Here is an 18,861-nt window from a genome sequence, read left to right as displayed (position 1 = left end):
TTGACCAGAAACAACTGACAGCCATCTTATTACTGAAATAGAAAGGAGAACAGCTGTGAGATGCTTAAACCTAAAACATTGTTTCACAAGCAGACTAAATGCAGAGCTATCCCTACCATTTTGAAAAGACAGCTAATACAGTTCTTTGGAAACACTTTAGCAAAACTAATGGAAGAATTTTAAGAAATGAGAAATAATTGGAGAGAACTATGCTGTGAATGAAACTATACTACACAATTTCAAGGAAACTGTCTAAGAAGTTTTTACATTAGGCCCGTGAACTGTTAAGAATTATCCGTTGAGAAGTCACCTGGTGACAGTTTTTAGGCTTAGGTGATTGACCTGTTGTCTTAAAGTAGTTTTATTTGGGGAATTCCCTGGTTAGGATTCTGTGCTTTTACTGTCTAGAGCCCAGGTTCAATCCCTGATCCGGGAACTAAAATCCTACAAATGGGGCAGGGGCAGGAAGCAGTTTTATTTGATCTCCAGTTAATTTTAAAAGGTGGTCCAGTAGTTTTCCACTGCAGGGGGTACAGGTTCAGTACTTGGCTGGGGAACTAAGATCCCACATGCCACACAACGTAGCTGCAAAAAATAGATAAGTATACCAACCTGAAATCAATAAACATGAAAAAAATCACCATAAAGCTTTAATAAAGCCAGTAGAAATTTATGCTTCTGTTACTGTTCTGGTAGAAGTTGAAGTGTGGGCTCCAGTTATTCCTCAAGCTTTATGGTTGTCTAGACCTTTAAAAAATAATAATTTTACCAAGTACTTTATTAGATTTTTATCCCTCACCACCCCTGCACCACTACCATATTTATTAAGAGTTTATGTTCTCATTTAGTCGCTAAGTTGTGTCTGACTCTTACAACCCCATGGACCCTGCAGGCCCCTCTGTCCATGGGATTTCCCAAGCAAGAATACTGGAGTGGATTGCCATCTCCTTCTCCAGGGGGTCTTCCTGACCCAAAGATTGAACCCGTCTCCTACGTTGGCAGGCAGATTCTTTATCACTGAGCCACCAAGGAAGCCCCATTTGCTTAAACATTTTTTTTTCTTGACGAAGGGTTTTTTCCTGATAAGAGGCTTTAAGAGACTTGGTATATGAACACCAGTTTTCCAAATCTAGGTTTCTTATTTGTGAGGGTTAAGCAAAATCATTGACAACTTTGACATTCAAATCTCCTAAAAATATTGTTAATAAATGCTTGGTGTAAGGTGAGCAGTTGGTTCCAGACATCTGCTAGATCCATTTTTACTTATAAAAATGGCTTCTACATTACGACATAACCAAGTGTATCTTACTCATTACGACATAACCAAGTGTATCTTACTGGGAGATTTATAGGATTGTGAGAAATAAATTAACTGTATATGCCTGATAACTTTTAAACTGGCTTTCTATTGTTAAAGTCATCGGTAATGTATAAAAGCAGTGGATACCATTTATTAAGCACTTACTGCATTGTCCTGAACTGCTTTCCACGTATCTAATATAATCCTTTCAGCAATCCTATGAAGTTAGTACATAGCCCGTTATAAGATTAAGAAATTTGATCCAAATTACATAGTTATTAACTAGTAGAGCAATATTCAGATATAAGTCTGTTTGACTCTAAGACACGTTAGAGTCTTAACCTCTATGCTGTTACTATGTATATGGCTCTGGAGACCTGCTTGTAGTAGTAAATATAGAAACGTAGAAAGGAACTTCCTTTTTTGTAATACATTTCACACTAGTAATCACTTGTCCATTCTTCTCCTGTACTGGACCATAAATTCTTATGTTTTCAGTCTCTCCCCATCCTCCACTGGTGTAGTCCCTCTTCTCCCTTTCTGCGCTTCTCATAACAGAACCTGTCACTCTACTTAACTGTCTGTTGTACTTCATCCCTGAGTAGACTGACTGTGAGCTCCATGTGGGAAGGCCTTTTGTCATACTCATTTTTGTATCTCTGTTACCTGTCTAGCTCAAGTTCTAGTACTTGAAATTCTAGTAAATGAAATTCCTGTAACTCCATTGTTAAGATGTATCTATTATTAATGTACTCCTTAATCTCTTCCTCATAGAAATTTGGGATCATGATGCGTGGTTTTGTCTGCCTTTTTTTTCCTATGAGCATTTTCCCAGATCATTACATATTTTTCTGAAACATAGACTTTTTAAAAGTCTTCATGAAGATGTATCATAGTACCTCCCCTCTGAACAAAAATAATAGAATTCATGTGGAAAAATAAGAATAGTGAAGAAAATAAGAGAAATGCAGGCAGATTTGTTTTTCTAGATGTTAAAATGCATACAGAGTTACATTTTGTATGCCACTATCCCAGGAATAGATGAATGGAACAGAAATTCCAGAAACAGACTGAAGTATATAAGAATTTAATATTTGGGGGAAGTAGCATTTGGCATTAATTGGGCAAAAGTCAGGGTTATATTTTTTGGTTTTGGGGTTTTTCCCCCAGCAAAGAACAATGTTAGGATGACTTGCTAACCATTTAGAAATAAAGCCTAACTTCTGTTATCTTGACAGTAAGTAGTCATGGGTGTATACATGGATGTATATGAAAGTCTAGGTTAAAATTTTTTTCTTAAAAAAAAAAAAAATTGTTCTTGAGAATAGGGTGATAGAAGCCCTAAAAATGACTCACATATTTGGAAAGATGTAAGTAGCATTGAATAATCCGAAAAAAACTGTAAGGTACAGGTTAAGTATTTTTTAAAAGAGGAGAAAAGGAAGAAGTTAAATATTCTGCATGATTTGGTGAACTTGAAGAAGAACCTAATCCTTGAAATAGTTCATAAGGCGGGAAGAGCGTGATTTTGGCACTTCTATTAGAGACTCATTTTGTGCCCTGGAGGGGAGAATCAGAAAACAAAACAAAAATGACCAAGTCCTTTTTATAGTTAGACGTACACAATGAAAAGAAAGCAAATTCAGGAGACAAAGTTCCTTTGATAATAAAGGAAGTAGGAAGAATGGAATAAATGGTTAATTAATACATTTTCTGGAGTTTCTTAGTCATTCCATCTAGTCATATAATGTGCCCAGCAGAAGTTGGGGAAAGGTTTTTACCATTGTGTTACTGGGTTTTTTCCTAACTCTTAAAATGTGATTGGGAGGAAGAAGAGTAATAGTATAAAATTACAGCTTAGTTCAACATAAAGAATTTGGGGTTTTGCATTTGGTTTTTGGCAGAAATGACAGATACCTGATTCACACTGTTAAATTTTAGATGGTCTGTCTTCTGCTGATCCCAGTTCTGATTGGAATGCGCCAGCAGAGGAGTGGGGGAACTGGGTAGATGAAGAAAGAGCCTCACTTCTGAAGTCCCAGGAACCAATTCCTGATGATCAAAAAGTGAGTAAAAGAATCGGCAGATATGTTTATTTCTCTGTGCATCCAACTGTATTGGAATTATTAACGTATCCAGGGGTATAATTGGCTTCAGAGAGGCGTTCTAGTCATACTAGCTTCAATCATCTTAGGGTCACATGCCTTCTCTCTGTTACTGTTTCTTCCTTCCACAGATTATTGAGGATTCTATGTGGAAAACACTATTATATACTGATAAGAAAACAAATGCACAATTCCTGTCCTCTTAGCAGAATTATTATATCAGCCTACCAACTCTTGGTGTGTTTAGATAAAAGCAGATTGGTTCTCAGTAAAAAAAATTAAGGGAAACTTCATAGCAAGATAAGACTGAGAACATTATGAGAAAGGGACCGAGGAAAGTAACATGTTTGATGGGGAGGAATAATAAACACGGCTGGAATGGACTGGTGGTAGGATCAGTGGTTTCTGTGTCAGGCTTCCCCTCCTAGGCTTTGTTCCTTAAGGAAAGGGACTGTGAAGTTCTGTTCTTGTAGCTCTAGCAACATGTTTGGCATTTAGTAAACAGATGAAACGAATGATGAACATTGCTACAGTTTTATAGAATTCTGTAAATAATGAGAACCTAGGACAGCCTTCAAACCAGGGATAACCTGGTCATTGCTCGGGTTAGAAAAACTAGGCTGGATATTGCGGAAAATTGAGAAGACTGATTTTGGAGCCTATTTTGTACTATTTTGATTACATAAATCAGGGCAGGAGATAATAAACTAAGTTGATAGCTTTGAAAAAGAATGGAAGTGGTATTTACAAGAGACACTAAGCTACTGATTGAACTTTTCTGCTGGTTTTTCTATTAAAGAAAAAAGTCAGAGAAGATAATAGGGCCATTATTATTCAACAAAAATTAATTGCATCTGCCATGGGTCAGATATTGTGCTAGTAGAGAAACAAAATATAATTACTGCCTTCAAGGAGCCTATACTCCAGGTAGGGAGGAGAGGAAGGAGACCAGCACTCTGGAAGATAAAGGTAATGTTATAATGTATTAGGTATTGTGAAAGCACTTTGGAGTTTTAGCAAAGGCATCCCAGATGTAAGAGCACAATGTATAGCAAAGAGGGGTCAGAAATGAGACTGGAGAGAAAAGCAGAGGGAAGATTCTATAAGACCTTGAATATTATGCAAAAAACCTTGGATTTTGTCCTATAAATAATGGGAGAATCTTAAAGTGGTTTGTTTTGTTTTTGTGGGATTTGTTTGTTTTTGTGGGGTGGTTGTTTTTTTGTTTGTTTTTTTGCTACTTTGGTAATCCCTGTAGATAAAGGAATAGAGGCATATGAGAATAAAGGCAGGAATACCAGTTTAAACATTGTTTTAGTAGACCTGTACAGTAGTGGTAAGAATGGTATACAGAGTAGGGGAGAGGTTTGAAAACTAAATTGAAACAAAATCAACAGAACATGGGGTTAGAATTGATTGGAGAATCATCAAAAATGACTTCCAGAATGCTTAGGTAACTGGGATGGTGAAAGTGGTGTTCCCAACAGAGAAAACAAAAGCTAGTTAACTGAGGGGAAAGGTGGCTGGTTCAGTTTGAGATGTGTTAGATGCGGGGTGTTTTGTAGATTTGCCTAGGAAAAGTGGCACCTGGGCTTAGCTGTTCAGTGCCATGTGGGATCTTCCCAGACCAAGGATCAAACCCATGTCCCCTGCGTTATAAGCTGGATTCTTAACCAGTGGACCACCAGGGAAGCCCAGAATGCCAGTTTTTTCATGAGTTAAAAGATGTTAATTTCAGCCTTTTTCCCATGAACAAAAACAGTGTTCTACCATGAGGAACCACATTTCTCTTATGGATGGATTATAAATTGGCTGAAAAGCAGACTGACCAAAGTAGAGTCCTTGTGACCTGAATATCCTTCAGAGGATGCATCTTTTCATACGATATTTTCATCATTATGAGCCTGTGGTAAAAACTTCTGTGGAATTTTCTCCACAGCTAGTAACCAGCTTGGACTGAATGTCTCTTAACCAAGATTCTAATTTGCTATTTTTGTCATGCACAGTATTATTTTTAATGACATTCCTTCTCACATTGTTTTTTTTTTTTTTAATTAAGCCTTTTGAGGTAATTTTAGAGTCACATATGCTTACAAGAAATAATACAGAGAAAAAACACCTGTACCCTTTACCCAGGGGTCCCCAATGATTACATCTTGCAGAACTCTAGGACAGTATCACAACCAGGACCTCGACACTGACACAGTCAAGATTCAGAACATTTCTAGGGCTTCCCTGGTGGCTCAGTGGTGAGGAATCCACCTGCCAATGCAGGAGACAGGGGTTGCATCCCTGGTCTGGGAGGATCCCACATGGTGCGAAACAAGAGAGCCGAAATCTACAACTACTGAAGCCCCCCGACCGCAGCTTGAGAGTAGCCCCCGCCCCCCGCCACAGCTAGGGAAGAGCCCGCACAGCAGTGCAGACCCGGCATAGCCCCCAAAATGAGTGCCAGATGCAGAACATTCCTAGTCTCTTTGTGAAATACCTGTTTATATCTTTTGCATGTTTTCCAACTGGATTGTTTGTTTACTGTTGAATTTTGAGTGTTCTTCATATAATCTGGATACAAGTCCTTTGTTGGATATATGATTTACAGATACTTTCTCTTCCTCTGTACCTTGTTGTTGTCTTAACAGGGTCAAATTCAGTTTTAATCCAGATAGCTCTGTGTTTAAATAAAATGAATGACCTATGAAATGAACTTTTAAAAACCAAGGTTTGCACAGCTCTAATTGATCATGTAGTGAGTAATGAAAGATGTAAGAGAAAGGGGTTTATCTTAAACAAATAGAAGAGTGAAGAAGAGTTTGGTTATTTTTTGTGTGATTTAAGATCAGTTTTATTATTACTAATATGTAGAATTTGGGAGAAAAAGACGAAACTTAATAAATTATTTCCTAAATTCTGAATAAAAAAAACTTCATTGATTCATTTCAGTACTTTTGCTTTTAACATCAGGTTTCAGATGATGATAAAGAAAAGGGAGAGGGAGCTCTTCCAACTGGAAAATCTAAAAAGAAAAAAAAGAAAAAGAAGAAGCAAGGTGAAGATAACGCTCTTGCACAGGTAAAGTATCGAAACAACAGACATCCTTCCTTAAGCACCTACTGCTGACTTGTGAAAGGATCATTTGCAGATGCTAAGAAAATGTAGAGATATACAGACAGGATGTAAGACATCAGATTTACTTAGTGTTTGAAAAGTCATAGAATGTTTTAAAGACTTTATATATCATACTGTAATAAAAAGATTATTGCTCTAAAGAAAATCATATCAAAGATGTAAACCAAAAGCAATTGACTAAAATTCTAAATTAGCACACTTGGGTTTATGTTATGGTGAAATGAACAGAGGTTACGGCATTTCACACAGCAGAAATTCTTTGGGCAGTGGAGTTTAGCCCATCAGAATTTCGATACAGTTACGAAAACCATGTGCGTGACAAGGGGCATCTCGCACGTGAGTGTGAGTTCGCTGGCTGCTGTACTTGGTATCCTTGCCTGATACTTTTGGCTTTTAACAGAAACTTTTTCTTTGGTCTTTTCCTATCTGGGAAGGTATTTCTAGATTTTAATATAGATGAAAACAAAGGTTAATTTCAGGTATACTCGATTACTAGAAATATGCATGACTTTGTTTTTGAAAGCAGTATCACTATTACATTGCAGCTTATGAAAATCTTGTTTCTCATCTATAACTTTGTGGCTAATTGTTTTCATTCCTTTAAATGTAGGAGATAGCCAAAATATTTAGAGAACAGGCTACATAGTGATTTTCCAACTTAATTAAATTGTGAAAGTTCCTTTGGTGGTGTTCTTTCTTTTTTATTATTGCACTGGGTCTTGGTTGCATCGCACAGACTGATGGGGCAGTTGGGGGCTGCTCTTGGTCGTGGTGCCGGCTTCTCGCTGTGGTGGCCTCCTGTAGAGCACGCACTCTGGACGCACAGGCTCAGTAGCTGTGCGGCACATGGGCTTAGTTGCTCCTAGGAATGTGGAGACTCCCCGGACCAGGGATTTGAACCCGCGTCCCCTTTATTGGCAGGTGGATTCTCACCCACTGTACCACCAGGGAAGTCCTGTGTTTCTAAATACAGTGAATAAGTATGTAATCACTTAAATATATTGAAGTGTATTTAACTCACTTATATACAGTGAATAAGAGAGTAAGCCAGTCTGTATTCATATCTCTGTTCTGCCATTTACTAGCTGTTTTTTGTTTGTTGTATTTTGCACAGGTTACTTAACTGCATAGGTTGCTTTTGAGAATTAAATGAGATCTGTGAAGTTCTGTAAAGTACATAGCACATGGTAGCCTACGCATAAGTGATTACATTTTGGGTTTTTTTTCTTTCTTACCATTTACAATGATGTCATATTTAATATATTCTTATTCATAACTTCTTTCACATACCTAAGCATGTAATGTATTCTTAAAAGTCTATAAAGGCCTAAGAATGAAAATGTTTAAACTTGGAAAGGACCTTAGAATTTATCTACACAAATTTTATTTTACAATTGAGAAAACTACAGTTTGAGGAAATCAAAAATTTGTCCTTGATATTTTATGACATGCCTATCCATGTCCTTTCTACTGTGAAAGCTTAATTTATCTAGAAAATGCACTTAGGTATATATATTTCATGCCTTGCTGCCGCTCCTGCTAAGTCACTTGTCGTGTCCAACTCTGTGCAACCCCATAGACGGCAACCCACCAGGCTCCCCCGTCCCTGGGATTCTCCAGGCAAGAACACTGGAGTAGGTTGCCATTTCCTTCTCCAATGCATGAAAGTGAAGTGAAAGTGAAGTCACTCAGTCGTATCCGACTCTTCGCAACCCCATGGACTGCAGCCCACCAGGCTCCTCCGTCCATGGGATTTTCCAATACCATTTCACTTAATGACTTCTTCATGCCTTGAAGAAGTCATTAAGTGAAATGCTATTTCTAAAGTCTTAAAATATCAACTAATTCACCATGTAATTTTTCTAAAAGGAAAAAGTGCTAGTTTTTTGTTCGGTTTAGTAAATTAAATGATTCCCATTTGAGGTTGTGAGTGTGTTGCTTTTTAGTTAACAGAAGATTTAAATCCCTGAAGAAAACAGGAATGATGAACATACCAGAGATTTTTAAAATCTTTGAATAATAATTTTTTTTATGCTCTTTTAAGCTACTTGGGCAGTTTCTGAAATAAAATTATCTTCTTGAGAAATATCTTCTGGAGATTGATACGATAAACCAAGTATATTTTAATTCATAGAAATGATTTATATCATCTAATGCACTGCTTTTCTCTGTAGGACACAGAAGAATTAGAAAAAGAAATTAGAGAAGAGCTTCCAGTGAATACCTCTAAAGGCCGTCCAAAACAGGAAAAAGCTTTTTCTTTGAAGACCATAAGCACTAGTGATCCAGCTGATGCACTAATCAAAAATAGCCAGGTAACTTTTTGATATCCAAGAAATAAAATTTTGATGACTGGAGAATTGTATTAATACTAATATTTTCTTGAAACACTGTACTAAACATTTTTAGTACACCAAATTGCCCTCATAGCAACCCGAAAAGAAAAGGTACAACCCACTATTATGAATGAGGTTAGAGAAGTTGAATAAGTTGGCCCAAGTCCTACAACTGTCAGAAGCAAAACTAGAGAAAGCCACTAGACGGTTTCTCTTTCTTATTAAATATATAGGCATGCAAGGGACAACATGGCTTACAGAAAACGTGAGGAGTTGCGCTTTCCCTAAAGCAAGCACATACTGTATTATGACTGAGGTCTAGTCTCTAAAATGTAGCTTTTTTTAATGTAGTGACAGGATCTTAAAATGTGTGCCATCTGTGGAAAATTTTGATATGTCAGAAGGGGCCATTTTATAAAAGGCCTAGACCAGTGACACAAAGCCCTTAGCGCTTTAAAGTCTGATTTCTAATTTGGTAAGTTGTATCATTTAGAAATATATGAAATATTAACAACTATGAAATTGTGCATGGTTCTCATTCAAAATGTGTATTGAGAATCTCCCACACTATTTAAAGTTCTGGAGATACAGCAGAGAATAAAGCAGAAGAAAATATCCCTGCCTTTATGGCACTTACATATTTAATGAAACAGCTTTAATATTAAGACCGCAGAGGGTCATGTGAGATTTTGCTAAGTCATTTTCAGAAGTCACCTTGTAAAGGGTATTTGAGTCCTTCTGTGATTTAACATAGAGAAGTGAGAGGATGGGGAGAGTAGGAAGAGATTTAAAATGAGTACTAAAACTTTGGAATAAATACAGGGAACATTAATAAAACTGAACCAAGCAACGTAAATGCAGCTTCAGATACCTGAAATAGAAAGGAGTCCTGGTAGTTGCCTAGGCACGCACGTCTTCCTCTTTGTTTCCTTTCTTGTTTTGCTGTTTTGAATTCATGGAGCCTGGAAGAACAAGGGGCAAGAGAAGTATGACTTACCCTTGTTTCTGTATTCAAAATCATCATCACAGGTAGAGCTGAAGGGTGAGATGATCTCTGACTCATCTGTTCCAGCCTCACTCCACATACCAGAGTTTCTGTCCTTTACCTGTCCTGAGCCTCATTCTGGCAAATCAGTTAGTTGACCGCTCTGCTCCCAGGTTGGAGAGGAGAAGCAAGACTCAAGTTTGGCCCTAAGCATTTATAATTTCACTACCAGACTCAATAAAACTCTGAAGATTTGAACCTAAGTTTTCCTAGTTGCTTTAATAGATTAGGACTAGTAGCTATAGTCTGCTTTATCTGAGGCCATCTTTTTCCTTGGGGAGAAAACTGAAGCTGTTGCGGCTGCTGCTGCTTGAGATATCCCTACCTCATGAGAAGGAGAAAAGGAGATGTCACTACTGGTAGTTCAGAAAGTTGATATTTTTAACTTTACAAAAAAAGCTTTTGAGGAGGTGAGAGTTTGTGGGAAAATGGATGGAACCATTCAGGCACATGAAAAAAACCTGTTATTTGTAATGAAAAAGACAAATGTAAAAGTTAATGAAAACTGAATTATTCACTCCTCTTTGAGATTCAGTAGACATCCTGTAATTTTACACATTTAATCATTTTTATCTCAGTCTGTATTTGTGGATATGGTAGTTAAAGATTGATTTGGTTATATGTCACTAGAGGGCAGGCATGAGTTGTAGTGCTTCTGCTGGTAAATGATTTATTCATTATCTTTGTATTTCAGCTGAGCAGCCTCTTGTTATTACTATGACATTTGATTTTTTTTTATGAAAACCTAAGATAATTTTATTTCAAAATAGCCTATCAAGACTCTTCCACCTGCTATTTCTACCGAGCCATCTGTTATTTTATCAAAAAATGATTCTGACAAAAGCTCTTCCCAAGTGCCACCGATGCTACAAGAAACAGATAAATCCAAGTCAAATACTAAGCAAAATAGCGTGCCTCCTTCACAGAGTAAGTAATCCTCATTTTGGTTCTTTTGGTGTTCTCTGTACTGTTTATAGGTGTCACTGTCTTGGAAGTCTAAAGGATTACTGAGTTCAGTTGACTCTTTGTGACCCTAAGAAAGGATTACTGGAGCAGCCCTTTCCTCCTTTGCAAAGCCTAGATTCCTTGGAACCTTGCAGAGCTCAGTTGTGAGGACCAGGGAGCTAAAGTCACTTCAGGCCAGAGTAGGTGGCTAAGGACATACACAAGGGAGCCCCTGGGATCTGCCCCTACTCTCCGGGTCCCTCCCTTTTTCTGTGCACAAGTCCTTAAAACCGTGCCCCCTCCCCCGCCTTTTTCTCCCTTCAGCTACCTTTAGTGTCCATTTTACCCACTTTCACTCTTACTACTTAGATTGAGTCTTGTAAGTGATGGTTTTTTAGGTCAAAATGATGAACTATCATCTGTGTGCTTAAACCACATAATACATTGGAATTGAGGAAAAGGAGAGAGGAGGGCAGCCGGAGAATAACCGAAAAACCTGTCACTAGAACTTGAAAATGTGAACGTAAAATTTGAGGCATTATCAGTGGATTTCAAAGCATGTGTTTATTGACATTTCTTTTATATTTTTGAAACAGAACAGTATTTACTATCCTCCTGATGTCTCTTTCTCTCTCCCTTTCTCTCTCTCTCTTTTTTTTTTCCTTTTAGCCAAGTCTGAAACTAGTTGGGAATCTCCCAAACAAATAAAAAAGAAGAAAAAAGCCAGACGGGAAACGTGAATTTTTTTTCTTCCTGAATTGGACATGTGTTTGCAAACACTGTCTTGAAGATTATGCTGTTTATGCAATAATTTGTGAACATGTACAGAGTTTTATATAAATTTAAACCAGTTTTTAAAACAAAACTGTGAATACAACCACCATAAAAATGGAATCAAAGGAAAGTTAATTTATGAAATTAAGAGGTCAGCAGAACATGCTACAGTGCTGGAAGACACTTGGGGAAGGTCACTCTAACAAGAACGATCTTAAGATTATCATCCTGGTTTTACAGCAGTGCCCTGTTTACAACAGATTGTGCCCTATCTCATCTGCAGCTAAGGAATAAAGGATTCTGATTAGAGAGAAGGCTGCCTACAAACTAGTAGGCAGCTTCTTGGATCTTATGCACGGAACTTAAACCATTTGAATCTGTTTTATGCTTAAATCAAAGTGCTTTGATCAGATACATAATCTGCCATATCTTTACATATTTGTTGGTAGCAATTTGTATTAAAGAAATCACAAGTGCAAATAAAAAGTCATTTATTATTTAACTAAACTGTTATGGTTTAGTTTACAATTTTTAAAATGTTCTTAAAACATTGAAAACGCAGTTGACACTTGTATGGCTTATGAAGTTATTTTTTGATAGTCTTACTTTACTTGAATTGTTCAAAGTACAGTATATTTTAAGTTAAGAAAGGTAAACTATGTATTTGTTTTATACTTTTAAGGTTCAGACTCACAATGCTCTTGTGTATGATTTGAAAACTTTCAGGCAAAATCCAACTTACATTTTTTTCCTTTCCCTAGCAATTACTTTTTTCCAGCATCAATTCTTCTTCGTTACTAATACTTTTTTGACTTTACAAGTGAAATCTTTCACAAACTAGTTATACAGACAGAACTTTGAGTACATGATGGAGAATGAAAAACTAGAGTCAGACAGCTTTAATTGACATTGTCAAGACCTCCAGTTATCAGGAATACATTTTTTTACTGCCTTAACCTGTAGTGCGTAGAATATGCATCAATTTCTTGAAGGGGATTCGTGTTTTTATAAGAATTTTCATGTAATTATTGCAATCGTGATCAAATAAGGAACGTTTCCTGCTTGAAACTGTATTGATTTAAATGATGTGTGAGACAGTTTCACCATTTTCAGGCACTGTGTAATTCTATTGTAATAAACTGGCAGGTATCTTTGTAATTATAAATAGTGCATGCTCAGCCATGTACACTGTAAATAGCCTTTACCAAACGTGTTTGACAAGGACCATAATTAACATCACTTAGTGACTTGTGATAAAGAAAAAAAGCCATGACTTATTTGATGTGATTGGCTTAATTGTTTTTCTGTGGCGCCAGAATGAAACTGTTTTAACAGCTGTAACCAATGGTACTGATCTATCCATCCAGTTCTGTCTCTTCTATTTGATTGTGGTTTGATAGTATTGCATTGTCACACCGGAAAGCTAAAGAAACAAAATGGTTTCAGTTTTGCTGAAGACTGGCCTTATTAATGGACAGCTTTCCTAACAAGCGATTATTAACTTTTATCAGGTGTTAACATCTGTTTCAGGAACACGGCAGTATGTTTACATGTCAGAAGTTTTGTTTAATTCTATGATATTTCTAAATTGATTTGTTTAAATAAATTCAACAAATGGATAGCATTGTTTTTATTTGCTTCAGTATCGGGGTAAATAAGATAAAGTGCCAGGAGTGAATTTCTTGAAATGACTGTATTAGCTTTATATAGCTGCTTCCTAAAGAGCTCCAAGGATTCCTGCGTTGCAGCACTTTGTGAAGGTATCAGCAAAGGTGAATTCAATAGGAAGTCTGTGTAATTTTAGAATGTGCCAAAAGATCTATGCTCAAAAAATTAAATTGAACTCTCTCAACTCTACCTCACCATTTCTTTATCTTAGAATTGTGTTGGCTGTGTCGAATGTCGGACTTTTTATTTCTCCATCTTAGTATCTCTCATTGAACCACCAACGCCGGGTGTTACAAACACCTTCTTTTGAGGGGAGATGGGTGCAGAGACGGAGAAGTGCCCTTCTAAATTGGGGTGGATCCGAGATGGAAATAAATACCCATCCCTTCTCTGTGGCTCAAGAACTAGAGCATGGCTTTTATATTCCAAGAGATGGCAGCTATGAGTGTTAAAATCAGTTCATTCTGTTGCACAGTTAAAATATCATTCATTGTTCATCACTCTCCACTTGTTCCATAAATGTTTATGACATGAAAGCAGTTTCTGGCATCTGAACCAGAGGAATTGTTTTCCAGCATCAACGCAAAAGACATTAAAATACAGGGAAGAGGGGAAGAGAGGAGAATTGTTCTTCGGAGGCTTGGCCACTAGTAGGGAGATAAGTGACCCCTTTAAAACTGTTATCAGGCCTGAAGGGGATCCTTATTCTGATTAATAGACAAAGCCTCCTAGAGAAACTATTTAAATAAAACTTGCATTCATCCTGACCTGTCTCCCCATACTTAGTGGAAATCTTTCTTGTCCTGGAGCAGGGAGTAATGGGTTAGGACTTCCCCAGACTGGAATTCTATCTCTCTGTACCCTACATTGAGCAAAACAACAGTTGAGAGAGTCCAAAAAACAAGTATTGAAATAAAATGTCATCAATGTAATTGACCGTGTTTCCTTTGTGCATGCATTTTATTGGATGGGGAGTGGGAATAAGTCATCTGAATCTATTGGTATTATTTCAGAGACTAATCCAGTTTGTACTTGGGTTAAAGATATTGAAGGGCAATATTTAACTACAGAGTTTAGTTTTTCTTAAAAACAATCCTCTTAATAAATAGTGTGAAATGTCTTTCAAATTTTAGAATTTAGGCTTAAGATGTCTAATAGATGTCTTAAGACTTTCCTATAAACTCATTGCACAAACTGGAATTACCTTCCAACAGACTTAGGGAATGCAGATATGTTATTTGTAAAATGCATTGAGTATTGTAAATAAAACAAGCCATTTTTGTTTTGTTTAAATTGCTCGTTACAGTTCTCTTATGGGAGGGGACTGCGCATCCTAAGCTAGTCTCAAAGGCAGTGACTTCTTGATGTTAATGTTTCTAAACTCGAGGTTCTATATGTTTCAAATGTTCTTGATGCTCTGAAACCATAGGTGCACTTGGAGGTTTTAACCACTGGAAAAGGCAGAAGTGTTCAGAGTGAAGCATCTCTTGAGCTCTCCTGTTTGTGACACACCCTTGTCTGTGGGAAACAGCTTCCATCATCTTAGCAGTAGATGTAACTCACCAGGCGCAGTGTATGACTCGTGTCAACCCTTTTAAGGAAATTAGACTCAAATTGGCATCATTATTTTAAAAGTTTATTTCTCTTCCATGTCCATCTGAGAAAGCAGTGCAAAGCTGCTCTGACCCTCGGCGGGACCAGGCACCCAGGGTCCATCCTCCTGTGTTCCTCTTTGGCGCGCTCAGCATGCAGCATCCGTGTCACGACTGCAGACAGCTGCACCAGTTAGAAACCCCCTCTCAGCATTTCTGCCCCCTTCCTTTAAGAGCTCTTCTTAGCAAGTTATTCGCACCACACAGACTTACCCACGCAATCACTTCATCCTCCTAGCTTCAAAGGGGCATGGGAAATACTAAGTCTCTATCCTGGGCTGTCACGGGCCAAATTAACATTCAGGTTTCATGACTGAGGAAGCAGCAGAGAGCGGGCTATCAGGAACAGCTCGCCGTCTTCTGGCACAGGTTGACATATATCGTGTATATTATGCAGCCAAGCATCACTTTCAAGGTCAGGTTAGCTTTTCCCATTGAGCAGAAATTTAAAATTTCTTGGATGCTAACTTATATGTAATAGATTCTGAAAGAAATTTCTGCCACTCGATGCTTTAAATTCTAGAGGCTTAAAGAAACTTACTAGCCTGCTATCACACGTTCACTGCAAGTATAGATGATAACAATTTGCAGGGAAGTTACCCTGGTGTATAATCTTCTAAAAATTAAAAGGCATTATTACTATTCAGAATACATTAATAAAAGATTGCTAATCCTAGCATCAAGACAGGTATATGAGGTGCTTGTAAAATGTTTGCTACCTACCTAATAATAATTAACAATACTGAGGTTCATGAACAGGCTAATCTGAAGAAAACTTTAAGCAGATTCAAGGTCATCCCCATGATAATGGCATTCTTATTTGTATGTGTGCTTTCCTTATTTATTGTATCAAAGCCTTCAAAATGAATATATGTAACATGTACATAAATTATAAAGCATAATAAAATGAACACCTCTGAAACCACCATTCTGCTTAAGAAATAGAACGTTACCAGTAGGGGGTGTTGGGGGTGAGCTCGATCTTTGGTGACAGGATCAAGCGGCAGGGGTGGGGGGTGTTGGAGGGGGACTGCGAAGGCATGGACGAAAATAGCTGCTCTCAGATACCCAGGGTTGGCACAGGTCCTTTTCGGTACCAGATCTGACTAGGGGTCCCAGGTAACATACGTCACCAGGTCTCGGAAGGCTGTCTTTGACAGTCTCACTGGTGCTGCTTCCTAAAGTCGTCCCACCAACATCTGGTGGGAAATTGTTGGGATGAATATGCGCAGGTACCCAGTGAATCACCGTGCGCGAAGAGTGCCCTCGGAGTTGTGTGATGCACACTTCCCGTGGCAGCCTTTCCACAAGAAAGGATAGCGAGGCTCTTTGCTAAAAGTGCTCCCCCAGGCTCGGAATAGCCATGTGCATCCTGCTTAAGGCAAGGGCATCTTCCGAGGTGTGCCGGGGCTACTGACTTTCTGACAGACACCAGAGGTCAACCTGAGCTCTGAGCTCCTTGAGACACTAGAATTATGAATCATTTCTAAACTGTCTTCCATGATTTTAAAATATATTGCTGAGAATAGTTGGAGCTAATTCCCACTTATCAAAACTGAAGTGACCACGATAATGAACAATGGCAGAAAACCTGCCTTAGCACTGAAACTAGGAAAGGGGCATCCAGTGCCAGAAATGGAGGCATCTGTGTTATTAGCAGTCAAAATCCAGAAATTTTTCAAAGGAATTAAACAGATCCATCCAATAGCAGGAAATCTATAACCATTTAATCACAAAGTTAAAGCAGAAAAAGTACATGATCATGACACTAAGCTGAAGTATTAAATCCAACAGCTATTCCAAAATTAGATTTTAAAAACTTAAAAGTAGGAGAAATATGTCAGATTCATTAAAGTCAAACCGAGGCAGGGTTACTTGCTAGTCAACATTGTCTTACATGTTAGCAGTTAAGAAAAATTTTAAATTGGTACAACATCAAAGAAGAAAATCATTTTTTCCTGATTGCATACCTAGAAAACCCAAGAGGTTGTAATAAAAAGCTTATGCGCACCAGAAAGAGGATACACTAAAGTGGCTGATACACAAAAACAGAATATTCTATACTAGAGTAAGTACCTACAAAAGGAAATGGAAAACAAAAAAACTACATCACCACTAAAGCTACCAAATATTTAAATGTGGACAATCTTTCGTCCACATTTTTCTTAAGTTTTAAGTTTTTATTGAATTTGTTAGAGATGTTGCTTCTGTTTTAAGTTTTGTTTTTGTCCATAAGGCACATGGGAACTTAGCTTCCTGACCAGGGTTGAACCTGCTGCACCCCCTCCATTTGAAGGCAGCAGTCTTAACCACTAGACTGCCCTTTCATTTTTTGGCTTCACCCCGTGCTTGCAGGACATTAGTTCTCTGAACATACTCAGGCCCTGGCAATGAAAGCCAAGTGCTAACCACTGGACTGCCAGGGAGTTTCCATAACTACCATATCTAGAACTAAATGTTTCAAAAAAGATACAAGGTCAAATGAAAACTAGTCTTTTTGAAGGTCAGAATAACAATCTAACAAAAGAAAAACTGTCCTCCTTTATTTGGAAAGGAAAAATATCAATATTTCCCAAATATATAAGTTAAATTCAACTCCAGTTAAGACTGCAGCTGCAACAGATTTTTAAGTACCTCAAAGACTGAAAACAATGTGAAAAGAATGAAGTGAGAAAAAGTAGTGGGCGGCTGCAGGAGAGAGCCAGGGGACCCTGCTCATGAATACCAGTTATGAGAATAAACTACCAGGGTTCTCAGCGGTAAAGCCCAGTCTGCTTTAGCTAGTTTATGTTGAAAAAGAATCTGGAAGCACAAGAGGTGTAGATTCCCTTGCCACCAGGGATAGCACCTGGCCTCTTTCAGGGGCTGCTCAACAAAAACAGCCCACCCACCAGCTCCTCTGCGGATGCTCAGGACTGGCTCCTGACGCCACAGGGGCTGCCTCTGCACTGCTGGCGGCCAGCCACAGATGTCCACTACTGGCTCTGCCCAGGCCTTCTCTCCCTCCCTCCTCTCATAGCGTCGGGCGGAGGCACGCTCCCATCCGTGTGTGCCAAGCAGCAAGGGGTACTGGAGAATGAACTTCGGCAATGTGAGGAACGCCAAACATACGAATGTTCAAAATTTACTGAGCACTACACCAGTGCAATTTAATAAGTTATCAGTAAGAGGATAGGTCGGAAGTACAGGATGGGGAATCCAGAAGTACATTCATGGTAATTCTGTTTACAGTTTAGGTGGTGCTTTAGTTTCAGTGGTAAAAGGTTGATTTCTTTAATAGATGGCATGGCACAACAAAGAAAATAAAGCTGGATCGCATCATGCCTTACATATGAAAATAAACCCCAGTTGGATTTCAGACCGAAAAAGATTTTTTTTTAATCTTAAACGACAGTATAGGAAACTACATGTACAGCTCAGCAGTGGAGGAGATACTCTTTTTTTCTTTTTCTTATAAAGGAATTTTTTTTCCAGTTTCATTAGGAGAAATAATTAATGTATATCACGTTATATGGGAAGATGTTCTTAACCAGGAACTGGAAGCCTAAGAGCTATGAAAGAGAAGATACGCATATTCAACTGCACACAATTTTTTTTAAACCTTCAAAATGCTTGATTTTGAAATAATTACAGACTCACAGGAAGTTGCAAAAATAGTCCAGGGCGGTCCTGTGTCCCCTCACCCAATTCCCCCAGTTGCAATCTCTTACAAAAATATGGAACTAGAAAAAAAAAAAAAAACTGTGGAGCAGAGAAATGCAAACAGGGACCAGGTGGCAGGAAATCAAGAATCTCTGTAAACAGCAGGAGGACTTGGGCAAACAAAGAAAAGCAGGAACCTCCAGACTCACAGGAAATCACACATTTTGGATGATAAAGTTCCCTGAAGCAAAGAAAGGTGGGGAAAAGC

The 18,861-nt window shown here is 38.1% G+C and overlaps 1 protein-coding gene across 3 annotated transcripts in view; it reads left to right on the top strand.

The window, feature by feature from the left end:
- MTDH (metadherin) overlaps positions 1-15,879 on the top strand; it is a 59,542-nt gene extending 43,663 nt beyond the window's left edge. For all 3 annotated transcript variants that reach the window (XM_027973195.3, XM_015097912.4, XM_027973194.3), the window contains 5 exons: positions 3,242-3,366; positions 6,367-6,474; positions 8,706-8,846; positions 10,683-10,839; positions 11,527-15,879. In XM_027973195.3, the coding sequence (XP_027828996.1) occupies positions 3,242-3,366; positions 6,367-6,474; positions 8,706-8,846; positions 10,683-10,839; positions 11,527-11,597 (602 nt within the window). In that variant the 3' untranslated portion in view covers positions 11,598-15,879. The remainder of the gene's footprint in view (positions 1-3,241; positions 3,367-6,366; positions 6,475-8,705; positions 8,847-10,682; positions 10,840-11,526) is intronic.
- The last annotated feature ends 2,982 nt before the right edge of the window (positions 15,880-18,861 follow it).

This window comes from Ovis aries, chromosome 9 (genome assembly GCF_016772045.2).
Source record: "Ovis aries strain OAR_USU_Benz2616 breed Rambouillet chromosome 9, ARS-UI_Ramb_v3.0, whole genome shotgun sequence".
Lineage (NCBI taxonomy): Eukaryota > Metazoa > Chordata > Mammalia > Artiodactyla > Bovidae > Ovis > Ovis aries.
Note: the sequence above shows the minus strand (reverse complement) of the source record. Positions and strands in the feature narration are given on the sequence as shown.